The 25,267-nt window shown below is 47.5% G+C and overlaps 1 protein-coding gene across 4 annotated transcripts in view; it reads left to right on the plus strand.

The window, feature by feature from the left end:
• The window catches only part of LOC115219729 (alpha-1,3-mannosyl-glycoprotein 4-beta-N-acetylglucosaminyltransferase A), a 187,656-nt gene that overhangs the window by 81,632 nt on the left and 80,757 nt on the right, over positions 1–25,267 (plus strand). For all 4 annotated transcript variants that reach the window (XM_036509429.1, XM_036509430.1, XM_029789949.2 and 1 more), the window contains one exon: positions 22,462–23,578. In XM_036509429.1, coding sequence (XP_036365322.1) covers positions 23,497–23,578 — 82 coding nt within the window. In that variant the 5' untranslated portion in view covers positions 22,462–23,496. The remainder of the gene's footprint in view (positions 1–22,461; positions 23,579–25,267) is intronic.

Here is a 25,267-nt window from a genome sequence, read left to right on the forward strand (position 1 = left end):
ATGACCGAACTAGCATGGTCCTCTCTCTTGCACACAACATCTAACCCCTCTTCTTCCCAGTTTTCACTCTCATGCATGCACACTGATATCACCCATCAAGTGGAGCATGCTAGCTTCATTTCTTTCAAGCCTTCACAAGTCCTCTGTAGTCAAAGTCTGTTTTCTTGCCATGCAACATAGCTGTATGTTCACAGGCATCATACAATCTGTCTTTCACTCTGAGGGAGAGGCCCTTAGTTACCAACAAATGTAAAAGCTCTCTGAACTCTGCCCAGCCTGTTCTTATTTTTGCAACTGCTCTTTCTGAACTTGCTCAATCACTCCCAACTTGGTCTCCTAGGTAACAGAAACTATCACTTCTAATGATCTCCCCGAGCATTTGAAGGAGTCTATTGTCTACGTATTTTTAGTGCTTCATGATGGTGGTGGTGTCGTAGTGAATAAAGATTGATATGATTGATGAGTGGTTGTAATGGTTAATGACAATGGCTGATAATGGTGAGGTTGATGAGGGTGACGGCAAGGGTGATAGTAGAGGTGAGAGGGATGGTCGTAATGAATGATTGTGGTATGATGAGGATAATGAAAGTGAGGGCAGTTTTGATGGTGAGATAATGAGTAATGAATGATATGATGGTGATGAGTGATGGTGAGGGTGATGTAAGGAGCAATGATTGTAATATGGTGATGATAATGAGTGATGGCAAGGCTGTTGGTAAAAGCGAGTGGTGGTGGTGTTTATGATGGTGTGGTAATGAATAATGACTGATATAGTGATTATGAGGTTGATGACTGTGATAACACTGATGACTAATGTTAGATGTGACACAATCAGTGGTGACACTCAGAGTATTCAGGGACATGTCATTAATTTTGCTGTCCTTTATTTTACATTTTTACACTTGTTTCCCTCCTCCTTGCCCAGCCCCATGGTTTCATTCTAAATTTGACCATGAGACTTTGTGTGGTCTATTACAGACCAGTGCACTATAAAATCTAATTTTATAATACCTCCTCTCTAACCTGGGGTACCTCCGCTTTTCTAACATCTAGTACTCCCTCTTTCCTAACATGCTGTATCTCTTCTTTCCTAACCTGGGGTACCTCCTCCTTCCTAACCTGAGGTACCTCCTCCTTCCTAACATGGGGTACCTCCTCCTTCCTAACATGACCAATGATCATACAATGCTGACCTTCAGTAGGTTTTGAAAAGTTTGAAAATGTAACATTTAAAAGAAAAAGATGTAGGAAGGTACTCTATGTTAGGAAAGAGGAGGTGCTCCATGTTAGGAAGGAGGAAGTACCCCATGTTAGGAAGGAGGAGGTACCCCATGTTAAGAAGGAGGAGGTACCCCAAATTAGGAAAGAGGAGGTGCCACATGTTAGGAAAGAGGGAGTACTACATGTTAGGGAGGAGGCACTCTGAGTTAGAGAGGAGGTATTATAAAATTAGATTTGAGATACACAAATTAGTAATTTTCCCAAACTTGCAACTGGGTTTCATTCCATAGTAAACCCGTTACATTATACTATGCTTGAATAATATTGGAGAGGTACTTTTTGTCTATGAAGTCATTTGATCTGAGACTCTGTGTGTTGAAAGTGAAATCTCTCTAGAACTGTTGAAGAACATGCACACAGCTTTTAAATAAATATCCTTTTACAGGAAGAAAAGAAAGAAAAAAACAAAAAATATATATATTTCTTTACTGCCCACAAGGGGCTAAACATAGAGGGGACAAACAAGGACAGACAAAGAGATTAACCCTTTCGTTACCAAACCGCCCGAAAAAAATTTTGGTTAATGTGACCAAACCGCCCAAAGCTGCCCGAATTTACCTATTCATATTTAAATGAGAATATCAGAGCAAATATCTTTAGTACATTCGTGAAAATACGTATTATACTTCGTAAAGAGTTCAACTACAGTTTTGTACAAAAATCGAAGTGTAATTTTAATTCCGTGAATTTTGGGAGATTTTTTTCCAAAATTTGTTCCTATTGTTTTCAAAATTTGTAATTCTGACAAAAAATGGATACGAATTTCATTATATCAAGCAGCGAGTCAGAATTCGAAGGATTTTCTACTGAAGACCTTCATAAATCTAACTCTATGACTGAAAAAAAAAAAAGCATGTGGTATTTGATAATGAATCTGATGTTTCATTTTCCGAAAGTGAAAAAGTGAATCCGAGAGCTCCGACAGCGATTAAAAAAATGAATTGGCACCTGAATGGAGTGAAATTTAAAAACTGTTTCTTTCGGTGATTTTTCTGAAGAAACTGGACCAAGCCACAGACTTTCCCAGAAGAGTAAAGCCTTAGACTATTTCTTTTTACTTTTTCGAATGAGCCTATTTGAAATCATTACGGCGGAAACGAACCGTTACGCTAAACGTAAACAAAGCGAAAGAAAGGATAGTTTGTTATTTCCCACAACCTTAAATGAAATTAAGGCCTATTTTGCCATAAATATTATTATGGGTATCAGAAAGTTACCCAGAATAACAAATTCTATCGTAAAATTTTGTTGTATACCCAACTGAATATTAGTTGTATACCCAACTGAACATTTTCTATAGCGATGTTTGAACAAAATTTTAATAATTTTATATTTTGTTGAATTTACCTGTATCTACCTGCAATTAGAGTCACTTTGTGACAAAAATTATAGTATAGAATTGGTTGAGAACATTTCATTAAATTATCTTCCAAAATTCACGTTAATATATTGATAAATAAAAAAGTTATAGTTGTTTAATGAAACCAGACTAAATTTATGATTACGTTAGAAATTAATTGAAACACATAAGGGGTGTATTTTGGTCAGAAATATAGTAACGAAAGGGTTAAGCCGATTACATCGACCCTCAGTGCGAAACAGGTACTTTATTTAATCGACCCCGAAAGGATGAAAGGCAAAGTTGACCTCGGCGGAATTTGAACTCAGAACGTAACGACAGACGAAATACCGCTAAGCATTTCGCCTGGCATGCTAGCCTTTCTGCCAGCTCGCCGCCAAATATAAAAAATTAAATTGAGAGAGAAAAAAATTCCCCCATAACTATCTTACTAGGGAAACCAAAAAAAAGGGGTGGTGGTGGTGAAAATGCTGCAGCAGCAGATGGTGGAGTGGAGTAATGAGTTACATACCCAAGAACAAATGTTGTGGTTAGCCATGTCATGCAGACAGGATTGCCACAGAGAATGGCCAGTGACACTGCAACAGCCATCCTGCCTTGCTGGGCTCATTTCTCAGATAGGCTGCAGTTATATTCTGATTTTGAGGGGGGAAATTTGTGTTGTGGGGTTCGAGTGCATCTGAGGTCTCGACAGTGACTGATACAAGCTGATAGCGCCCAGTCAAGTTGCTGTCTTTGTTCATCTTTCTTTCCTCTGTATTATGGATAATGATACCTGGGTTTGCTTCTGATGCAGCAAGGTTGGAATCAGGGTACATGTCACAGTACATCATGTCTCAGATTAGGGATCTGCCTTCCTTATATGAGAAGAGTGGCGAGCTGGCGGAATCGTTAGCACGAAGGGCAAAATGCTTAGCAGTATTTCGTCTGCCGCTACGTTCTGAGTTCAAATTCTGCCGAGGTCGACTTTGCCTTTCATCTTTTTGGGGTCGATTAAATAAGTACCAGTTACGCACTGGGGTCAATATAATCGACTTAATCCATTTGTCTGTCCTTGTTTGTCCCTTCTGTGTTTAGCCCCTTGTGGGTAGTAAAGAAATATATATGAGAAGAGGGTTATTCTGTCAGGGCACTTACCTTCTCTGTGGTCAAGACCTACAGGCTCTGGTTGTAATGCAAAGCCATCTGTGTCGAGAGAGCCCTTATGTCATTCAGAGTGGTGTGTCATAAACCCGTCCACACTCTGGCTACAAGATAATGAATGCAGGCTGACTCCATCGACTACCGTGGGTATCTTCTATTGTAGCTTTTGGCAGATCAATGCCCTGCGAGTGAATTTAGTTGATGGAAATGGGGTAGGAGCCTGTTGTATGTATATGTGTTTGTGTCTGTTTTGTCACCTTGCACCACTTGACAAGCGGTGTTGGTTTGTTTACATTCCTGTAATGCAGTACCATACATTAAGGAAAAAGAAATACCCAATTTGTTTGACTGAAACCCTTCAAGGGGTGGGGAGGGGGTCAAAATGGCAAGCACCTGGGCTGTGCATGTTCAGTACAGGAAATTAGGTCTTTCTTTGTTGTAGAAATAGCCATGTTTCTAAAGTGGGTTCCAATCTGAAGAATTACACACAGCATGGGTAGTGGGATGTGGGGATTCCTATCCAATTTAGGTTGATTGCAAATCACTTTTTTAATTTGCCCTTCCCCTCAAACTTGAATTTTGCCACATGTGCACTTCTCATGCATGGACAGGCTACATGTGTTAATTTGTTATTTTGTTTCAGTAGTTATACTGCGGCCATGCTGGGGCACCACCTTGAATTTTAGTCAAATAAATCAGCCCCAGGATTTGCTTTTTTCGTTAAGCCTGGTACTTATTCTAATGGTCTCTTTTTGCCAAACAGCTAAGTTATATGGATGTAAACACACCAACACTGGTTTTCAAGAGTGGGGAACAAACACTGGTGCAAAAGCACACACACACACACACATGTTGGACTTCTTTCAGTTTCTTTCTGCCAAATCCACCCACAAGGCTTTTGGTCAGCCCAAGGCTATAGTAGAAGACATTTGCCCGAGGTGTTGTGCAGTGGGACTGAACCTGGAATCGTCTGGTTGGGAAGCAATCTTCTTACCACACAGCCATGCCCGTGCCTATGTAGCTAATAGCCAAAGGTCTTGCTTCTTTCTCTTTCTCATTAAGAATTATAATTTGATAATTAATATTCTGTTTGTAGAAATATGGTAACAACTTGATTTCCCATAGTTTGATCTTTACACAAAGGATTTTGGTATTTCTTTCTCTTTCCCCTCTCAGCCCTCACTGGTCCCTCTCTCTTTGTGTCTCTCTTCTCACTCACCTCTCAATCTCTCTTTTCACTTGCTCTCCTCAAAACCCTCTTTTTGTCTCCACTTGCTCATCTCTTCTTCTCTTGTCTTTCCCCTCACTCATACCTCTTTCTTTGTGCCTACTTATCTCTCTCTCTCTCTTTCTCTCATCTTCCACTCAAAAGTCTCTCCCTTTTCTCTTACCTTTCCTCAGATTTGTCTTGTCTTTTAATCTCTCCCTTTCACTTCATACCACCCTTTCCCCCCTCTTGGTTTCCTCCCCCATTTTCACTCCTTCCTTTCTCGCTTCACTCTTCCCGTCTCTACAATCTCTTCACTTGTCTCCAATTAACAACTTAATAGTCTTGACTACTTTCCTACCAAAGCCACCATTATTAATCAGTTAGTAATTTAATTACAATACTAATTTAATGATGGAGCTGTGGCCAGAAAGTATCTTGTTAATTAATTACTAAACATTCCCTGTATGTATAGTAATTAATTTACTGTGTGTGTTGAAGTCAATGAATTACAAATAGAATTATAGAAAGCCTAAAACTTGTATGCAATGTATTGAATGTCCGTCCTCCCCAGTTCTCTGTTTGAATGGTGGTAAAACAGTGGAATAGTAGCCGTGATAGGTGTGGCATTGGAATTTTTTAAAGGAAAGGTTTTATTTGAAAGCACTTGATTGAAGTATGTTTTTTCTGCTTACCTCATTGTTCTTACAAGGTCACAGCCTGTGTATTGATAATTGCGTTAAGGGTGTGGGATCTTATCTACCATATCCCATATATCTTATGGGATGGGTGTGCTGTGACTCTGTTGACCTACATTTTCAGATGTGAGTTATACCTACACCTGGGTAAAAAGATTACACTATAACTTTAAAGGTCTCCCAACTTTCTAGTGGATTTCGTAGACAGAGACCAAAAGAATTAAACTGTTTGATTCGTGTGTGTATATATATATTCCGATGATCTACGGACATTTATGTAAGTAAACTTACGTAATATGGTAATAGTGAAACATGTATGCAAATAATCCATATTTTTATTGCTTTTTCTTTTGTCTTGCTCGATTACGTTTTGGTTGTTTGGCTAAATTTTTCTTGAGAACATTTCTTAGTGGTAAGACCATAGCGGATCTATTTCTAGCATAAGGGTGTCCACATAGTGGTTTCCCTCTAATATGTGTGTATGTGTATGTATGTATATATATATATATATATGATGTGTGTGTGTGTGTGTTTGTCCACCCCCACCATTTGACAACTGGTATTGGTTTGTGACTTAGCAGTTTGGCAAAAGAGGGTAATAGAATAAGTACCAGTTTACAAAAAGAAACAAACTAAGTACAGGGTCGCTTCATTCAACCACAGCTGTTCAAGATGAAACCATCTGGACATTTTGTGGACATTCTGGAAGTCTTGTGAACACATTGGACATTGTGCCAGGTGTGCTGGACATGCTGTTATGGTCATGCTGCTTTTTTAAAGATCAGCCCTTAGTACAGTTCTATATTTAAGAGATGAGGAATTATGTACATTCTTTACATTTGACGGATATTTGTCGTCGTCTTTGTTGTTAACACGTTTCGGCTGAGACGGGAGGAGGAAGTCAACAAAGAGGAGAGGAGAATGACAATGAAGAGGAGAAGAATGATGGAAGAGGATGATGAAGAGGCAGAGGAAGACGGGGAGAGGAGAAGGATACTTAATATCCAACTCTTCAGAAAATGCTCATTAACTCCTCTGAGCATGGGCTACTAACCCCAAGATTCCGAGTTCGATTCCAGGCAGTGACCTGAATAATAATAATAATGATAATGATAATGAAAGATACCCCAAGATTCCGAGTTTGATTCCAGGCAGTGAGCTGAATAATAATAATAATAATAATAATAATAATAATAATAATAATGATAATAATAATGAAAAATACCCCAAGATTCCGAGTTCAATTCCAGGCAGTGACCCGAATAATAATAATAATAATAATAATAATAATAACATAGAAATATATCTTAGGAATGAGAACCCAGGTTTGAAATTTCCCCAAGACACCTGATGAAGGCTGGAGGGTATATCAGCTGAAACGTTGTGTTAACAACAAACAAGATGAGGACAAATATCTATCAGCTCTTAATATCTATTAACTTCTCAGTTAGACATTATTACTTTTTTTAACCAAATTGTTTTATAAGTATTAACAGAAATTGACTTTTTCTTTAGAAAATCAGTGAATTTCATTTGCGCTCTCTCTCTCTCTCTCTTTCTTTCTCTCTCTTTTCCTCTTTTATCTTTTTGTCATCTTTGTTCTCTTCTCCTCCCTCTCTTCATATCCTTTTGTTTCTCCCTCACCTTATCACTGATACACCCACCCCCTGCTACCACATTTGTTTTCTGCATCAATGGTTCATATCCTTCCTTCTCCCTCATATCCATTGAAAGTAGGGTGTGGTGTGAGTCTGGCTACATGTCCACCTGTTTTTGCATAAAGAAGAATTTTCCACATGAATTTCAATAGCCTGAATGGTGTCCTAAATAACTCAGTCAAGAGATGGACATGTGACTACTTCTTTTTAAATTTCCTCCTCTCAGATTTTCTGAATAACAATGAAATGACTTCTTTTCAAAGCCTAGACACAGGTTTCTAATTCATGCTTTGTTTAGTCTCAATCCCCATAAAAAAAACTCTCTTAACAGAAATGTTGCCATCAAGACTGACACATTTCAGAGGAGTTAATGAACATTTTCTGAAGAGATGGGTTATTGATTATCTTTCTCTCAACCCTCTTTGTCTTCCTCTTCCTCCTCTTCTTTTGCCATTATTCTCCTCCTCTTCCTTGTCATTTTCCCCTCCATCTCAGTCATTGTCCTTCCTTTGTTTCCATTGTGTCCCTTGGTCGTTATCCTCCCCCATCTCGGTCGTTGCCCTCCCCCATCTCGGTCGTTGTCCTCCACTGTCTCGGTTGTCGTCTTCTGCTGTCTCGGTCGTCGTCCTCCGCTGTCTTGGTTGTCGTCCTCCGCTGTCTCGGTCATTATCCTCCCCCATCTCGGTCGTCGTCCTCCGCTGTCTCGGTCGTTATCCTCCCCCATCTCAGTCATCGTCCTCCGCTGTCTCAGTCGTTATCCTCCCCCATCTTGGTCGTCGTCCTCCGCTGTCTCGGTCGTTATCCTCCCCCATCTCGGTCGTCGTCCTCCGCTGTCTCGGTCGTTATCCTCCCCCATCTCGGTCATCGTCCTCCGCTGTCTCAGTCGTTATCCTCCCCCATCTTGGTCGTCGTCCTCCGCTGTCTCGGTCGTTATCCTCCCCCATCTCGGTTGTTGTCCTCCGCTGCTGTCTCGGTTGTTATCCTCCCCCATCTCGGTCGTCATCCTCCGCTGTCTCAGTCGTTATCCTCCCCCATCTCGGTCGTCGTCATCCTCCGCTGTCTCGGTCGTTATCCTCCCCCATCTCGGTCGTCATCCTCCGCTGTCTCGGTCGTTATCCTCCCCCATCTCGGTTGTTGTCCTCTGCTGTCTCGGTCGTTATCCTCCCCCATCTCGGTCGTTGTCCTCCGCTGTCTCGGTCGTTATCCTCCCCCATCTCGGTCGTCGTCCTCCGCTGTCTCGGTCGTTATCCTCCCCCATCTCGGTCGTCGTCCTCTGCTGTCTCGGTTGTTATCCTCCCCCATCTCGGTCGTCGTCCTCCGCTGTCTTGGTCGTTATCCTCCCCCATCTCGGTTGTTGTCCTCTGCTGTCTCGGTCGTTATCCTCCCCCATCTCGGTCGTCGTCCTCCACTGTCTCGGTCGTTATCCTCCCCCATCTCGGTCGTCGTCCTCTGCTGTCTCGGTCGTCGTCCTCCGCTGTCTTGGTCGTTATCCTCCCCCATCTCGGTCGTCGTCCTCTGCTGTCTCGGTCGTTATCCTCCCCCATCTCGGTCGTCGTCCTCCGCTGTCTTGGTCGTTATCCTCCCCCATCTCGGTTGTCGTCCTCCGCTGTCTCGGTCGTTATCCTCCCCCATCTCGGTTGTTGTCCTCCGCTGTCTCGGTCGTTATCCTCCCCCATCTCGGTCGTCGATCTCTGCTGTCTCGGTCGTTATCCTCCTCCATCTCGGTCGTTGTCCTCCGCTGTCTCGGTCATTATCCTCCCCCATCTCGGTCGTCGTCCTCCGCTGTCTCGGTCGTTATCCTCCCCCATCTCGGTCGTCGTCCTCTGCTGTCTCGGTCGTTATCCTCCCCCATCTCGGTCATCGTCCTCCGCTGTCTCAGTCGTTATCCTCCCCCATCTTGGTCGTCGTCCTCCGCTGTCTCGGTCGTTATCATCCTCCCCCATCTCGGTTGTTGTCCTCCGCTGTCTCGGTTGTTATCCTCCCCCATCTCGGTCGTCATCCTCCGCTGTCTCAGTCGTTATCCTCCCCCATCTCGGTCGTCATCCTCCTCCGCTGTCTCGGTCGTTATCCTCCCCCATCTCGGTCGTCATCCTCCGCTGTCTCGGTCGTTATCCTCCCCCATCTCGGTTGTTGTCCTCCGCTGTCTCGGTCGTTATCCTCCCCACCCATCTCGTCGTCGTCCTCCGCTGTCTTGGTCGTTATCCTCCCCCATCTCGGTCTTCATCCTCCGCTGTCTCAGTCGTTATCCTCCCCATCTCGGTCGTCATCCTCCGCTGTCTCGGTCGTTATCCTCCCCCATCTCGGTCGTCGTCCTCCGCTATCTCGGTCTTATCCTCCCCCATCTCGGTCGTCATCCTCCGCTGTCTCGGTCGTTATCCTCCCCCATCTCGGTTGTTGTCCTCCGCTGTCTCGGTCGTTATCCTCCCCCATCTCGGTTGTCGTCCTCCGCTGTCTCGGTCGTATCCTCCCCCATCGGTTGTTTCCTCTGCTGTCTCGTCGTTATCGGTCGTTATCCTCCCCCATCTCGGTCGTTGTCCTCCGCTGTCTCGGTCGTTATCCTCCTCCATCTCGGTCGTCGTCCTCCGCTGTCTCGGTCGTTATCCTCCCCCATCTCGGTCGTCGTCCTCTGCTGTCTCGGTTGTTATCCTCCCCCATCTCGGTCGTCGTCCTCCGCTGTCTTGGTCGTTATCCTCCCCCCATCTCGGTTGTTGTCCTCTGCTGTCTCGGTCGTTATCCTCCCCCATCTCGGTCGTCGTCCTCCACTGTCTCGGTCGTTATCCTCCCCCATCTCGGTCGTCGTCCTCTGCTGTCTCGGTCGTCGTCCTCCGCTGTCTGGGTCGTTATCCTCCCCCATCTCGGTCGTCGTCCTCTGCTGTCTCGGTCGTTATCCTCCCCCATCTCGGTCGTCGTCCTCCGCTGTCTTGGTCGTTATCCTCCCCATCTCGGTTGTCGTCCTCCGCTGTCTCGGTCGTTATCCTCCCCCATCTCGGTTGTTGTCCTCCGCTGTCTCGGTCGTTATCCTCCCCCATCTCGGTCGTCGATCTCTGCTGTCTCGGTCGTTATCCTCCTCCATCTCGGTCGTTGTCCTCCGCTGTCTCGGTCATTATCCTCCCCCATCTCGGTCGTCGTCCTCCGCTGTCTCGGTCGTTATCCTCCCCCATCTCGGTCGTCGTCCTCTGCTGTCTCGGTCGTTATCCTCCCCCATCTCGGTCATCGTCCTCCGCTGTCTCAGTCGTTATCCTCCCCCATCTTGGTCGTCGTCCTCCGCTGTCTCGGTCGTTATCCTCCCCCATCTCGGTTGTTGTCCTCCGCTGTCTCGGTTGTTATCCTCCCCCATCTCGGTCGTCATCCTCCGCTGTCTCAGTCGTTATCCTCCCCCATCTCGGTCGTCATCCTCCGCTGTCTCGGTCGTTATCCTCCCCCATCTCGGTCGTCATCCTCCGCTGTCTCGGTCGTTATCCTCCCCCATCTCGGTTGTTGTCCTCCGCTGTCTCGGTCGTTATCCTCCCCCATCTCGGTCGTCGTCCTCCGCTGTCTTGGTCGTTATCCTCCCCCATCTCGGTCTTCATCCTCCGCTGTCTCAGTCGTTATCCTCCCCATCTCGGTCGTCATCCTCCGCTGTCTCGGTCGTTATCCTCCCCCATCTCGGTCGTCGTCCTCCGCTATCTCGGTCGTTATCCTCCCCCATCTCGGTCGTCATCCTCCGCTGTCTCGGTCGTTATCCTCCCCCATCTCGGTTGTTGTCCTCCGCTGTCTCGGTCGTTATCCTCCCCCATCTCGGTTGTCGTCCTCCGCTGTCTCGGTCGTTATCCTCCCCCATCTCGGTTCTTGTCCTCCGCTGTCTCGGTCGTTATCCTCCCCCATCTCGGTTGTCGTCCTCCGCTGTCTCGGTCGTTATCCTCCCCCATCTCGGTCGTCGTCCTCTGCTGTCTCGGTCGTTATCCTCCCCCATCTCGGTTGTCGTCCTCCGCTGTCTCAGTCGTTATCCTCCCCCATGTCGGTTGTTGTCCTCTGCTGCCTCGGTCGTTATCCTCCCCCATCTCGGTCGTTGTCCTCCGCTGTCTCGGTCGTTATCCTCCCCCATCTCGGTCGTCGTCCTCCGCTGTCTCGGTCGTTATCCTCCCCCATCTCGGTCGTCGTCCTCTGCTGTCTCTGTCATTATCCTCCCCCATCTCGGTCATCGTCCTCCGCTGTCTCGGTCGTTATCCTCCCCCATCTCGGTTGTTGTCCTCCGCTGTCTCGGTCGTTATCCTCCCCCATCTCGGTTGTTGTCCTCCGCTGTCTCGGTCGTTATCCTCCCCCATCTCGGTCGTCGTCCTCCGCTGTCTTGGTTGTCGTCCTCCGCTGTCTCGGTCATTATCCTCCCCCATCTCGGTCGTCGTCCTCCGCTGTCTCGGTCGTTATCCTCCCCCATCTCAGTCATCGTCCTCCGCTGTCTCAGTCGTTATCCTCCCCCATCTTGGTCGTCGTCCTCCGCTGTCTCGGTCGTTATCCTCCCCCATCTCGGTCGTCGTCCTCCGCTGTCTCGGTCGTTATCCTCCCCCATCTCGGTCATCGTCCTCCGCTGTCTCAGTCGTTATCCTCCCCCATCTTGGTCGTCGTCCTCCGCTGTCTCGGTCGTTATCCTCCCCCATCTCGGTTGTTGTCCTCCGCTGTCTCGGTTGTTATCCTCCCCCATCTCGGTCGTCATCCTCCGCTGTCTCAGTCGTTATCCTCCCCCATCTCGGTCGTCATCCTCCGCTGTCTCGGTCGTTATCCTCCCCCATCTCGGTCGTCATCCTCCGCTGTCTCGGTCGTTATCCTCCCCCATCTCGGTTGTTGTCCTCTGCTGTCTCGGTCGTTCCTCCCCCCATCTCGGTCGTTGTCCTCCGCTGTCTCGGTCGTTATCCTCCCCCATCTCGGTCGTCGTCCTCCGCTGTCTCGGTCGTTATCCTCCCCCATCTCGGTCGTCGTCCTCTGCTGTCTCGGTTGTTATCCTCCCCCATCTCGGTCGTCGTCCTCCGCTGTCTTGGTCGTTATCCTCCCCCATCTCGGTTGTTGTCCTCTGCTGTCTCGGTCGTTATCCTCCCCCCCTCTCTCGGTCGTCGTCCTCCACTGTCTCGGTCGTTATCCTCCCCCATCTCGGTCGTCGTCCTCTGCTGTCTCGGTCGTCGTCCTCCGCTGTCTTGGTCGTTATCCTCCCCCATCTCGGTCGTCGTCCTCTGCTGTCTCGGTCGTTATCCTCCCCCATCTCGTCGTCGTCCTCCGCTGTCTTGGTCGTTATCCTCCCCATCTCGGTTGTCGTCCTCCGCTGTCTCGGTCGTTATCCTCCCCCATCTCGGTTGTTGTCCTCCGCTGTCTCGGTCGTTATCCTCCCCCATCTCGGTCGTCGATCTCTGCTGTCTCGGTCGTTATCCTCCTCCATCTCGGTCGTTGTCCTCCGCTGTCTCGGTCATTATCCTCCCCCATCTCGGTCGTCGTCCTCGCTCTGTCTCGGTCGTTATCCTCCCCCATCTCGGTCGTCGTCCTCTGCTGTCTCGTCGTTATCCTCCCCCATCTCGGTCATCGTCCTCCGCTGTCTCCAGTCGTTATCCTCCCCCATCTTGGTCGTCGTCCTCCGCGCTGTCTCGGTCGTATCCTCCCCCATCTTCTCCGGTTGTTGTCCTCCGCTGTCTCGGTTGTTATCCTCCCCCATCTCGGTCGTCATCCTCCGCTGTCTCAGTCGTTATCCTCCCCCATCTCGGTCGTCATCCTCCGCTGTCTCGGTCGTTATCCTCCCCCATCTCGGTCGTCATCCTCCGCTGTCTCGGTCGTTATCCTCCCCCATCTCGGTTGTTGTCCTCCGCTGTCTCGGTCGTTATCCTCCCCCATCTCGGTCGTCGTCCTCCGCTGTCTTGGTCGTTATCCTCCCCCATCTCGGTCTTCATCCTCCGCTGTCTCAGTCGTTATCCTCCCCCATCTCGGTCGTCATCCTCCGCTGTCTCGGTCGTTATCCTCCCCCATCTCGGTCGTCGTCCTCCGCTATCTCGGTCGTTATCCTCCCCCATCTCGGTCGTCATCCTCCGCTGTCTCGGTCGTTATCCTCCCCCATCTCGGTTGTTGTCCTCCGCTGTCTCGGTCGTTATCCTCCCCCATCTCGGTTGTCGTCCTCCGCTGTCTCGGTCGTATATCCTCCCCCATCTCGGTTCTTGTCCTCCGCTGTCTCGGTCGTATCCTCCTCCCCCCATCTCGGTTGTCGTCCTCCGCTGTCTCGGTCGTTATCCTCCCCCATCTCGGTCGTCGTCCTCTGCTGTCTCGGTCGTTATCCTCCCCCATCTCGGTTGTCGTCCTCCGCTGTCTCAGTCGTTATCCTCCCCCATGTCGGTTGTTGTCCTCTGCTGCCTCGTCGTTATCCTCCCCCATCTCGGTCGTTGTCCTCCGCTGTCTCGGTCGTTATCCTCCCCCATCTCGGTCGTCGTCCTCCGCTGTCTCGGTCGTTATCCTCCCCCATCTCGGTCGTCGTCCTCTGCTGTCTCTGTCATTATCCTCCCCCATCTCGGTCATCGTCCTCCGCTCCGCTGTCTCGGTCGTTATCCTCCCCCATCTCGGTTGTTGTCCTCCGCTGTCTCGGTCGTTATCCTCCCCCATCTCGGTTGTTGTCCTCCGCTGTCTCGGTCGTTATCCTCCCCCATCTCGGTGTTGTCCTCCGCTGTCTCGGTCGTTATCCTCCCCATCTCGGTCGTCGTCCTCTGCTGTCTCGGTCGTTATCCTCCCCCATCTCGTTGTTGTCCTCGCTGTCTCTGTCGTTATCCTCCCCCATCTCGGTCGTCGTCCTCCGCTGTCTCGGTCGTTATCCTCCCCCATCTCGGTCGTCGTCCTCTGCTGTCTCGTTGTTATCCTCCCCCATCTCGGTCGTCGTCCTCCGCTGTCTTGGTCGTTATCCTCCCCCATCTCGGTTGTTGTCCTCTGCTGTGTCGGTCGTTATCCTCCCCCATCTCGGTCGTCGTCCTCCACTGTCTCGGTCGTTATCCTCCCCCATCTCGGTCGTCGTCCTCTGCTGTCTCGGTCGTCGTCCTCCGCTGTCTTGGTCGTTATCCTCCCCCATCTCGGTCGTCGTCCTCTGCTGTCTCGGTCGTTATCCTCCCCCATCTCGGTTGTCGTCCTCCGCTGTCTCGGTCGTTATCCTCCCCCATCTCGGTCGTCGTCCTCTGCTGTCTCGGTCGTTATCCTCCCCCATCTCGGTCGTCGTCCTCTGCTGTCTCGGTCGTTATCCTCCCCCATCTCGGTTGTCGTCCTCCGCTGTCTCAGTCGTTATCCTCCCCCATGTCGGTTGTTGTCCTCTGCTGCCTCGGTCGTTATCCTCCCCCATCTCGGTCGTTGTCCTCCGCTGTCTCGGTCGTTATCCTCCCCCATCTCGGTCGTCGTCCTCCGCTGTCTCGGTCGTTATCCTCCCCCATCTCGGTTGTTGTCCTCCGCTGTCTCGGTCGTTATCCTCCCCCATCTCGGTTGTCGTCCTCCGCTGTCTCGTCGTTATCCTCCACCATCTCGGTCGTTATCCTCCCCCATCTCGGTCGTCGTCCTCTGCTGTCTCGGTCGTTATCCTCCCCCATCTCGGTTGTTGTCCTCCGCTGTCTCTGTCATTATCCTCCCCCATCTCGGTCATCATCCTCCGCTGTCTCGGTCGTTATCCTCCCCCATCTCGGTTGTTGTCCTCCGCTGTCTCGGTCGCTATCCTCCCCCATCTCGGTCGTCGTCCTCCGCTGTCTCAGTCGTTATCCTCTCCCATCTCGGTTGTCGTCCTCCGCTGTCTCGGTCGTTATCCTCCCCCATCTCGGTCGTTGTCCTCCGCTGTCTCTGTCATTATCCTCCCCCATCTCGGTCATCATCCTCCGCTGTCTCGGTCGTTATCCTCCCCCATCTCGGTTGTTGTCCTCCGCTGTCTCGGTCGTTATCCTCCCCCATCTCGGTTGTTGTCCTCCGCTGTCTCGGTCGTTATCCTCCCCCATCTCGGTCGTCGTCCTCCGCTGTCTCGGTCGTTATCCTCCCCCATCTCGGTCGTCGTCCTCTGCTGTCTCGGTCGTTATCCTCCCCCATCTCGGTTGTTGTCCTCCGCTGTCTCGGTCGTTATCCTCCCCCATCTCGGTCGTCGATCTCTGCTGTCTCGGTCGTTATCCTCCCCCATCTCGGTCGTTGTCCTCCGCTGTCTCGGTCGTTATCCTCCCCCATCTCGGTCGTCGTCCTCCGCTGTCTCGGTCGTTATCCTCCCCCATCTCGGTCGTCGTCCTCTGCTGTCTCGGTTGTTATCCTCCCCCATCTCGGTCGTCGTCCTCTGCTGTCTTGGTCGTTATCCTCCCCCATCTCGGTTGTTGTCCTCTGCTGTGTCGGTCGTATCCTCCCCCATCTCGTCGTCGTCCTCCACTGTCTCGGTCGTTATCCTCCCCCATCTCGGTCGTCGTCCTCTGCTGTCTCGGTCGTCGTCCTCGCTGTCTTGGTCGTTATCCTCCCCCATCTCGGTCGTCGTCCTCTGCTGTCTCGGTCGTTATCCTCCCCCATTTCGGTCGTCGTCCTCCGCTGTCTTGGTCGTTATCCTCCCCCATCTCGGTTGTCGTCCTCCGCTGTCTCGGTCGTTATCCTCCCCCATCTCGGTCGTCGTCCTCTGCTGTCTCGGTCGTTATCCTCCCCCATCTCGGTTGTCGTCCTCCGCTGTCTCAGTCGTTATCCTCCCCCATGTCGGTTGTTGTCCTCTGCTGCCTCGGTCGTTATCCTCCCCCATCTCGGTCGTTGTCCTCCGCTGTCTCGGTCGTTATCCTCCCCCATCTCGGTTGTTGTCCTCCGCTGTCTCGGTCGTTATCCTCCCCCATCTCGGTTGTTGTCCTCCGCTGTCTCGGTCGTTATCCTCCCCCATCTCGGTCGTCGTCCTCCGCTGTCTCGGTCGTTATCCTCCCCCATCTCGGTCGTCGTCCTCTGCTGTCTCGGTCGTTATCCTCCCCCATCTCGGTTGTTGTCCTCCGCTGTCTCTGTCATTATCCTCCCCCATCTCGGTCATCATCCTCCGCTGTCTCGGTCGTTATCCTCCCCCATCTCGGTTGTTGTCCTCCGCTGTCTCGGTCGTTATCCTCCCCCATCTCGGTCGTCGTCCTCCGCTGTCTCAGTCGTTATCCTCTCCCATCTCGGTTGTCGTCCTCCGCTGTCTCGGTCGTTATCCTCCCCCATCTTGGTCGTTGTCCTCCGCTGTCTCTGTCATTATCCTCCCCCATCTCGGTCATCATCCTCCGCTGTCTCGGTCGTTATCCTCCCCCATCTCGGTTGTTGTCCTCTGCTGTCTCGGTCGTTATCCTCCCCCATCTCGGTTGTCGTCCTCCGCTGTCTCGGTCGTTATCCTCCCCCATCTCGGTTGTCGTCCTCCGCTGTCTCGGTCGTTATCCTCCCCCATCTCGGTCGTCGTCCTCCGCTGTCTCGGTCGTTATCCCCCCCCATCTCGGTCGTCGTCCTCCGCTGTGAAGAGGTTGGCATTAGGAAGGGCATCCGGCTGTAGAAAACCATGAAGAAGACAGCTGGAGCCTGGGGAAGTTCTCTGACTCCTCTATTGTCGAAACATCCAACCCCTGCCAGCAAGGATAAGACATTAAATGATGATGATGATGACAGAGAAGTTTCTGATGAAATGGTGACAATAAAGTGATTGACAGCCTAAACACACACACACACACATGCATACAAAATTATGACACTGGTAAAATTATTACAGCAAGTCTGCAGTGATTGTGGTGATGGAGAAAGTGTGGTGGTGGTGGTGGTGGTTAAATGTTTGTAATAGGTCCAACATAAGCAATCTTTGCTTGTCTTTGAGCCGTTTAGTGTTTAAGAAGTGCCACCTGAAGTGCTGCACATCAGTTCCATTGTCAACATTAAACCAAAACACAATATCACAGCTGACATGTAACCATGGACATCGTTCTTTAAACATAAAATACTCTCCATTATTCAGTTGCGTAAATCATCATTCTCTCTACCACCCCACTCCGTCTCTTGTGATATTTTCAATGTGTAAGGGTGGCTGTGCTCACACACATGCACACACACACCTTTCCATGTTGTAAAGCTGTCAGCAGATGTGTGAGTTGTTAGTCTTTTTCATTTGTCTATGTGTTTGTATACACTGTGTGCATGTTCTGTCTGTCTGTCTGTCTATATGTATGTGTGTGTGTGTGTGTATACACTGTGTGTGCATGTTCTGTGAGTGTGTGTGTGTGAGAGAGAGCTGTGCTCTAACATTTCTTAATGTATTTAGCACAACATTTCTTATTGGCCCATTGCCTTAGTAGTTAGGGTGTTTGGCTCCTAAACATACAGATGTGGGTTTGGTACCCATACTTGGTGGCACACTGTGGCCTTCAACAACATATTTCATTTCATATTGCCCCAATCTACTCAACTGTAGTTGAATACTAGCCTGAAGCAGTGCTGATGCCCTGCCCTGGCTCTCCAACCCTCACACTCTGAATATTCTACTGGTTCAAGTGTGAAGGGGTCAAGTGACTATATGAAACAATTAGCAAGAGCATGGTGCATACTGCCAACCCATAGCTGTTCATGAATTGCTCTTGGCTGTACTGCTGTACAGTTATCATGTGTGTTTTTCATGTGGCACCAGCACAGCTGCTTTCCATGTGGCGCTGGTATGGCAGCTTTTCATGTGGCACCAGCACAGCTGCTTGTAATGATAGTTTGGGATATATATCTATATGTATGTGTATATATATGGAGAAAATATTGTGGATACTTATTTTATTTGTATCACAACAAGAGCCTAGCAGATAGTTTAATAGAAATAAAATTTAAATAAACATGACTTGACATAATATAAGCATAAAAATTGCCTACAATCTGGCGACCAGATTGAAATGTGTGTTTACTTAAATTTTATTTGTATTCAACTATTTGCTATGTTCTTATTGTGATAGAAATAAAATAAGTATCCACAATATTTTTTTTCCATTTTCTTATATCAATAAATGTAAATTAGACTGTTTATCCTTATATATCGAGAGAATTGCCCAATATGTCCATTGATAACACCAGTTGAGTTCCATATTTTATAATCCCTAAGGAGGACATTATATCCTCAAATTAACTGATTTATATTTACTTGTATTTATATTCTCTTTTATATATATTCTACTTATTATACAACATTACTCTTTTATGTACACTTTTTTATGTACATTCCTTTATGTACACTGATTTGTTCTGCTTTTTATATTTAACCCTACAGTCTCTTATGTGGTAGTTTAATAAAGTATCTGATTGAGTATTATCTGGTAATTGATATTTGATTTAGTTGTATTTCTCCATTTTCTTATCTTGTATTAGTAATTTGTGGTAAATCATTTTACCTTTGCCCCTGAATGTGGCCGTTGCCAGTGCCCCGACTGACCTCCGTGCCGGTGACATGTAAAAAGCACCATCCGATCGTGGCTGTTGCCAGCAACGCCTGGCCTCCGTGCCAGTGGCACGTAAAAAGCACCATCCGATCTTGGCTGTTTGCCAGCCTCGTCTGGCACGTAAAAAGCACCCACTACACTCATGAAGGGGTTGGCGTTAGGAAGGGCATCCAGCCGTAGAAACATCGCCAGATGAGACTGGGCCTGGTGCAGCCTTCTGGCTTCCCAGACCCCGGTTGAACCGTCCAACCCATGCCAGCATGGAAAGCGGACGCTAAATGATGATGATGATGATTATATATATATATATATATAGTGAATCCAAACAAAGAAGAACAAACAAGAAAAATCAAGACTGTGAGGACATGGTACAAGTACTGCATTATCAGACGCTCAGGAAAGGAAAGAAAGAGGATTTTATGTTTCGAGTAAAGCTCTTCAGAAATAGGGAAAAGTCCAAAGGAAGGGATGACAGAGGAAGAAAATTGCCAACAATACACATTTTCTATTTCCATTGCCACCAAACATTCTCCACATTGTCTTAAAAGTTTTATCAAAGTTGAGCTGATAAGGAAACTTCTGTGCAGTTGTTTGACCTGCTAGAATTAACAGTCAAATACCCCTTTGATCACAACTATTTCCAGTGAAGTGGGATACATTGGAAGGATGCTGTCCTAGATATACAGAAACTTGTACATGAACATCATACAGGTGTTTTGCTATAGAGGAGGTAAAGATGGTGGTATGTAGCAGTAATATGTTGAGGGTTGTCGTAATGTAGAGGAGCCAATATCGATCAGATATAAAAAAGAAAATTCTTTTTAACTCCAGTGAAGCAGAAATTTTAGCCTCTTGGAGCTGCATGGTGAGCGATTTTCTACTTGGGGAAGCAATTTTCTACTTCAAACCACAGTTTAGAATTAATTTATCATTTTTCTGTAAGAAACCAGTGAAAGTGTTGCTGTGTTGTGAGAAGGTTGCTTCAAAACCAAATGGTTCCTGGTTCATTCCCATTGCATGGCACCTTGGGCAAGTGTTTTTTTACTATAGTCTCAGGCCAACTAAAGCTTTAGGAGTGGTGGATGGAAACTGAAAGAAGCCTGTTGTGTGTGTGTTTGTTTGTCCTCAACCACTGCTTGACAATCAGTGTTGGTGTGTAACTTAGTGGTTCAGCAAAAGATACTGATAAAAAAAATGAGTACTGGGGTCAAATAATTCGACTAAAATTTCTTCAAAGCAGTGCCCCAGAATGGCCATAGTCTAATGATTGAAACAAATAAGAGATACAAGATTAACTTGGAAAGGTTTTGACTCAGTCGAACCAATGGAAACATTGGTTTTGTTTGTGTTCTGTGGATGGAATGCACTCCTGAATTCAGGTTCTAATCTCAGTTGAAAGCATTTCATTTATGTTTCAAATACATGAGAGAGAGAGAGAGAGAGAGAGAGAGAGAGAGAGAGAGAGACTCTCCCCTAACCCTAACCTTGTAAGTAATGGGAAAGTCTTGTTTGTCCTTATGTAAAGCCATCTTACATATTGTTTTTATATCACATATTCTGCAACATCTGTTATCACTTTTCTCTGATGTCAATTCATTTCTCCCCCCCCCCGACAATCTGGCATCGTGCCCCTCCCATCTCTATCCTACACCACACCATTTTGCATTGCACTACCCCCATGCTCCACCCACCACATCACTTTGTGCTAAACCATTACAACACCACCACTGCCCTACCCTGCATCATACCACGTGCTACCATGATGTACCCCACCTCCTCATCCATTGCCACCCATTCACTCACTCTTCACTACACAACACTGCCTCTATTTAACCACTCCATACCTTAAAAAAACCCTCACTGTACTAGAACCCACACTGAACTAGACCACATCATGCACGCTGCATCATACTGTGCTATATTGCTCTGCACTTCATCACTAAAGGATGTGAAAACAGAACCAGCAAAGTTGTTATCTGTTTGAAAACAGAAGCTGCCGAAAGTCAAATTTCAGATTTCTCCAAATTGGATTGTCTGATATTGCCAGACAAAACCTATTTCCAGATTACACCATTTAATGGAACCAAAATATTGAAAATGGAAAAAATAAAAATAAAAGTGTTAGTGTTTATTGGCGGCAGAGAAATCCATAACAGACATTTGATTGAACAGCTGTCGATAAAGGTCACTTGGTAATCGAGGCTTTATTAGTGCACATGAATCTAGTCTCTATTAATATTGCTTTCAAATTTTGGTACAAGGCCAGCAATTTTGTGGGAGGGAGGATAAGGCGATTGCATCAACCCCAGTGCTTGACTGTTGCTTATTTTATCGATCCATAACCTGCAAGTCGAAACTAGTGGAATTTGAACTCAGTGTAAAGACAGGAAAAATGTCCTGAAGCATTTTGCCTGGCATGCTAACGATTCTGCCAGCTCGCTTCGTTAGTCTGAATTTACATTGAGACATTCTGTCTGAGTTTCTAACATTCATACAAATATAGATCTGTGGTAAAAAGCTTGCTTTCCAATCACATGACCCTGAGTTCAGTCCCACTGCATAGCACACTTTGGCAAGCATCTATTATGGTCCAGGGCTGATCAAAGCCTTGTGAGTGGATTTGGTTGAAGGAAACTGAAAGAAGTTCATTATGTATGTGTGTGCATGTGGCTTAACGGTTTGGCAAAAGAGACTGATAGAATAAGTACCCGGTTTAAAAAGAAAATTCTTCAAGGTGGTGCCCCAGCATGGCCACAGTCTGACTGAAACAAGTAAAAGACAGAAGATATGTGTGTGTTACTGTCTCTTAATCTTGACATCATGTGACAGTTGTAAATGAGTGTCACTGTCACTCAAGTGGTGTCGTTTGATTCCAATTCCTTGTGAGAAACCTATCTGGCTTTAGGAGAAATATTTACCTAACAGGTAACATTTCACACACCGGGCAAAATGCTTTGCGGTATTTCGTCTGCCGCTACGTTCTGAGTTCAAAATCCGCCGTGGTCGACTATGACTTTCATCCTTTCGGGGTCGATTAAATAAGTACCAGTTATGCACTGGGGTCGATATAATCGACTTAATCCGTTTGTCTGTCCTTGTTTGTCCCCCCTGTGTTTAGTCCCTTGTGGGTAATAAAGAAATAGGTATTTCGTCTGCCGCTACGTTCTGAGTTCAAAATCTGCCGTGGTCGACTTTGCCTTTCATCCTTTCAGGGTCGATTAAATAAGTACCATTTACGCACTGGAGTCGATGTAATCGACTTAATCCATTTGTCTGTCCTTGTTTGTCCCCTCCGTGTTTAGTCCCTTGTGGGTAGTAAAGAAATAGGTAGCATTTCCCTCTCGTGGAAATTTTGGCAACATGAGGGGCATCTGGCCACAGAAAATCTGCCTTGACGAATTTCATTTGATTCGTTTGAGCATGAAATAGTGGATATTAAGGTAGGATGATGATGATGATGATGATGGTGCTCTCTGTGACTGACAGGTAAGAAAACAACCCCCCCTCCCTGAAATCCGTAACTCCCCTACCATTCCACTGACGAAACAATGTCATTTAAAACCAAACTATTGTCGTTTCTCTGATGTGTGTTTTGCATTTTTCTTTTCAATTCAATTTTAAGTGAATCTTTTTCAATTAAATAAAAACAGATTTTTTTTTTTTCTTCATCTCCTTTGATTTTCTCACTAAATATTGTTTTATTTCGTTTCAGAAATCACTGCATGCTGTTGTTGTTGTTGTCGTAGCAGTCGTCCTCTCCGCCACATTTGGACTCAGTGATGTTACCCGACCGCCAGCCCGTCGCCTCTTCTTGCTGCTGCTGTTGCTGCTACTGCTGTTGCTGCGTTCACCCCTGTCTGGCAGACTAGTTCATTGTGTGGTGGGTGGGGGGGTACTTGTAAAATGTCCTGTAGAGCGCCCATTCTAGGACTGCTACCACTACAGACACAGCTACTACTACTACCACCACACCACCAGCAGCAGCAGCAGCAACAACAACAACACCAACAACGTCGCCGCCGCCGCCGCCACCACTGTGACTGCCACTGCCGCCGTCGACGCCACCACCACCACTGCTACTACTACTACTACAACAACACCACCACCAACAACAACAACAACTACACCCACCTGCACTGCCACCACCACCACCACCACCACCGACTGCACCACCACCACCACTGTCCTTGCTGGCGGTGTTGCACAACCCCGCCTCCTTACCCCCCTCCTGTTGCTCCTGTCAATCACCTCCCTCCCTGTCTTTGTCATAGTGTTTGTCACAGTCACTCTGTTATTACATAGCTAGGCCTCGTCCCCACCACCACCACCACCTATAGTACTCTTATTACTGCTGATATTACTGAAAAAACTCCTGTCTGGGACATTACTGCTGGCCGCATAGGTTGCACCACCACCACCACCGCCCCACCATCATTGCCTCCCACCACCACCACCAAGTGGTGAGGAGGTGACATTGGTGTTTTGTTCTTTCACACACACACACACACACACACACTGTATGTCCAACTGACACACGGAGATTTCAACCAGTTCCACGCTCCACCCCTCCACACCATAAAGCAACAAGCTAACCCTCCCCTGCTGTTTCCTTAAAATATCCAACCAACCAACCAACGAACCAGTCAGTTGAGGAAAGGAACTCAACCACCTGACCGACCGACCGACCAACCAACCCTTAATTATTTGTCTTGGAGGGGCTACAGCTCACCACCGATTGGCTTACCGGATGAGAGCAAGACTGAAGAATGTTGTTCTTTTGCTGGTCATGGTCTTCATTTTGCCCATATTCTTCATGGTGACCCGACCAGGTAAGCTATTTCCTTTTTTTTTTGTTTTTCTCAAGCAGCTTAAAAGCATACTGGCCCTCCCCCACCTCTTAAACACCATAATGACCCGTTCGAAGTATGTAGTGTGATAACACACTTTTCTCACCAACCAGTCTCATTAATTTCCTCTTCCTCCTCCTCTCACCCCTCTATCCCACCCCACTCCACCCTAATCTTTCCCACCCGCTTCATTTGTTTATTTTTCCTGTCCAAGATGAGTTGCTGTTAATTAGTTAATGAGATGATAATTTTTCAGAGCAATTAGTCTCAGCTGAAGGGTTTACATTTCCAGTATTCCTCTCAATTCTGTGTTTGATCAGTTTTATCACTAATCCTCCTCACCAACTGTTCAATTCCAAACTGGATTCAAATTGGTCGTCTTGACAATGTTTATATCTACAGGTCGGTGGCATGTAAAAGCACCCACTACACTCTCGGAGTGGTTGGTGTTAGGTAGGACATCCAGCCGTAGAAGCATTGCCAGGTCAGATTGGAGCCTGGTGCAGCCTCCCGGCTTGCCAATCTGCAGTCAAGCCAACCGACCCATTCCAGCAGGAAAAGCGGATGTTAAACAATGATGATAATACATTATTTACAATTGATAGATATTTGTCCTCATCTTGTTTGTTGTTAACATAACATTTCGGCTGATATACCCTCCAGCCTTCATCAGGGGTCTTAGGGAAATTTCGAACCTGGGTTCTCATTCCTTAGGTATTTTTTAATGTTATTATAACAACAGACCCCTGATGAAGGCTGGAGGGTATATCAGCCGAAACATTGTCATCATCATTATCATTTAATGTCTGCTTTCCAAGCTAGTATGGGTTGTACAATTTGACTGAGGACTGGCAAACCAGATGGCTGCACCAGGCTCTAATCTAATCTGGCAGAGTTTCTACAGCTGGATGCCCTTCCTAACGCCAACCACTCCGAGAGTGTAGTGGGTGCTTTTACATGCCACTGGCATGAGGGCCAGTCAGGCAGTACTGGCAACAGCCACGCTGAAGTGGTGTTTTTTACGTGCCACCTGCATATAACCAGTCCAGCGGCACTGGCAATGACCTCGCTCAAATGTTTTTCACGTGCCACCAACACAAGTGCCAGTAAGGCGATGCAGGTAGCGATCACGTTTGAATGGTGCTTTTTACATGCCACCGGCATGGGACAGTCAGCTGCTCTGGCAGCGATCATGTTCGGATGGTGCTCTTAGTGCTCCGCTGGCATGGGTGCCAGTCATCGAATTTGTGAATTTGATTTGATTAACAACAAACGAGATGAGGACAAATATCCATCAATTGTCAATAATGTACATAATTCCTCATCTCTTAAATATAGAACTGATAATGATAATGCCGATGATGATGAGGTGCAGGCATTGCTTTGTGATTAAGAAGCTCACTTTGCAAGCACATGGTTTTGGGTTCAGTCCCACTGCGTGGCACTTTGGGCAACTGTCTTCTGCTATAGCTCTGGGACAACCAATATCTTGTGAGTGAATTTGATAGATGGAAACTGTGTGGAAACCTGCTCTGTGTGTTTTTTTATGTGTGTGTGTCAGGTTAAGTCTCACTGGGGGGCACCTTGTGCAAGTGTCTTCTACTGTAGCCTCGGCTGACACAAGCCATGTGAATGGATTTGAGAGACAAAAACTGAAAGAAGTCCATCATG

The sequence above is a fragment of the Octopus sinensis genome, linkage group LG15 (genome assembly GCF_006345805.1).
Source record: "Octopus sinensis linkage group LG15, ASM634580v1, whole genome shotgun sequence".
Classification (NCBI taxonomy): Eukaryota; Metazoa; Mollusca; class Cephalopoda; order Octopoda; family Octopodidae; genus Octopus; species Octopus sinensis.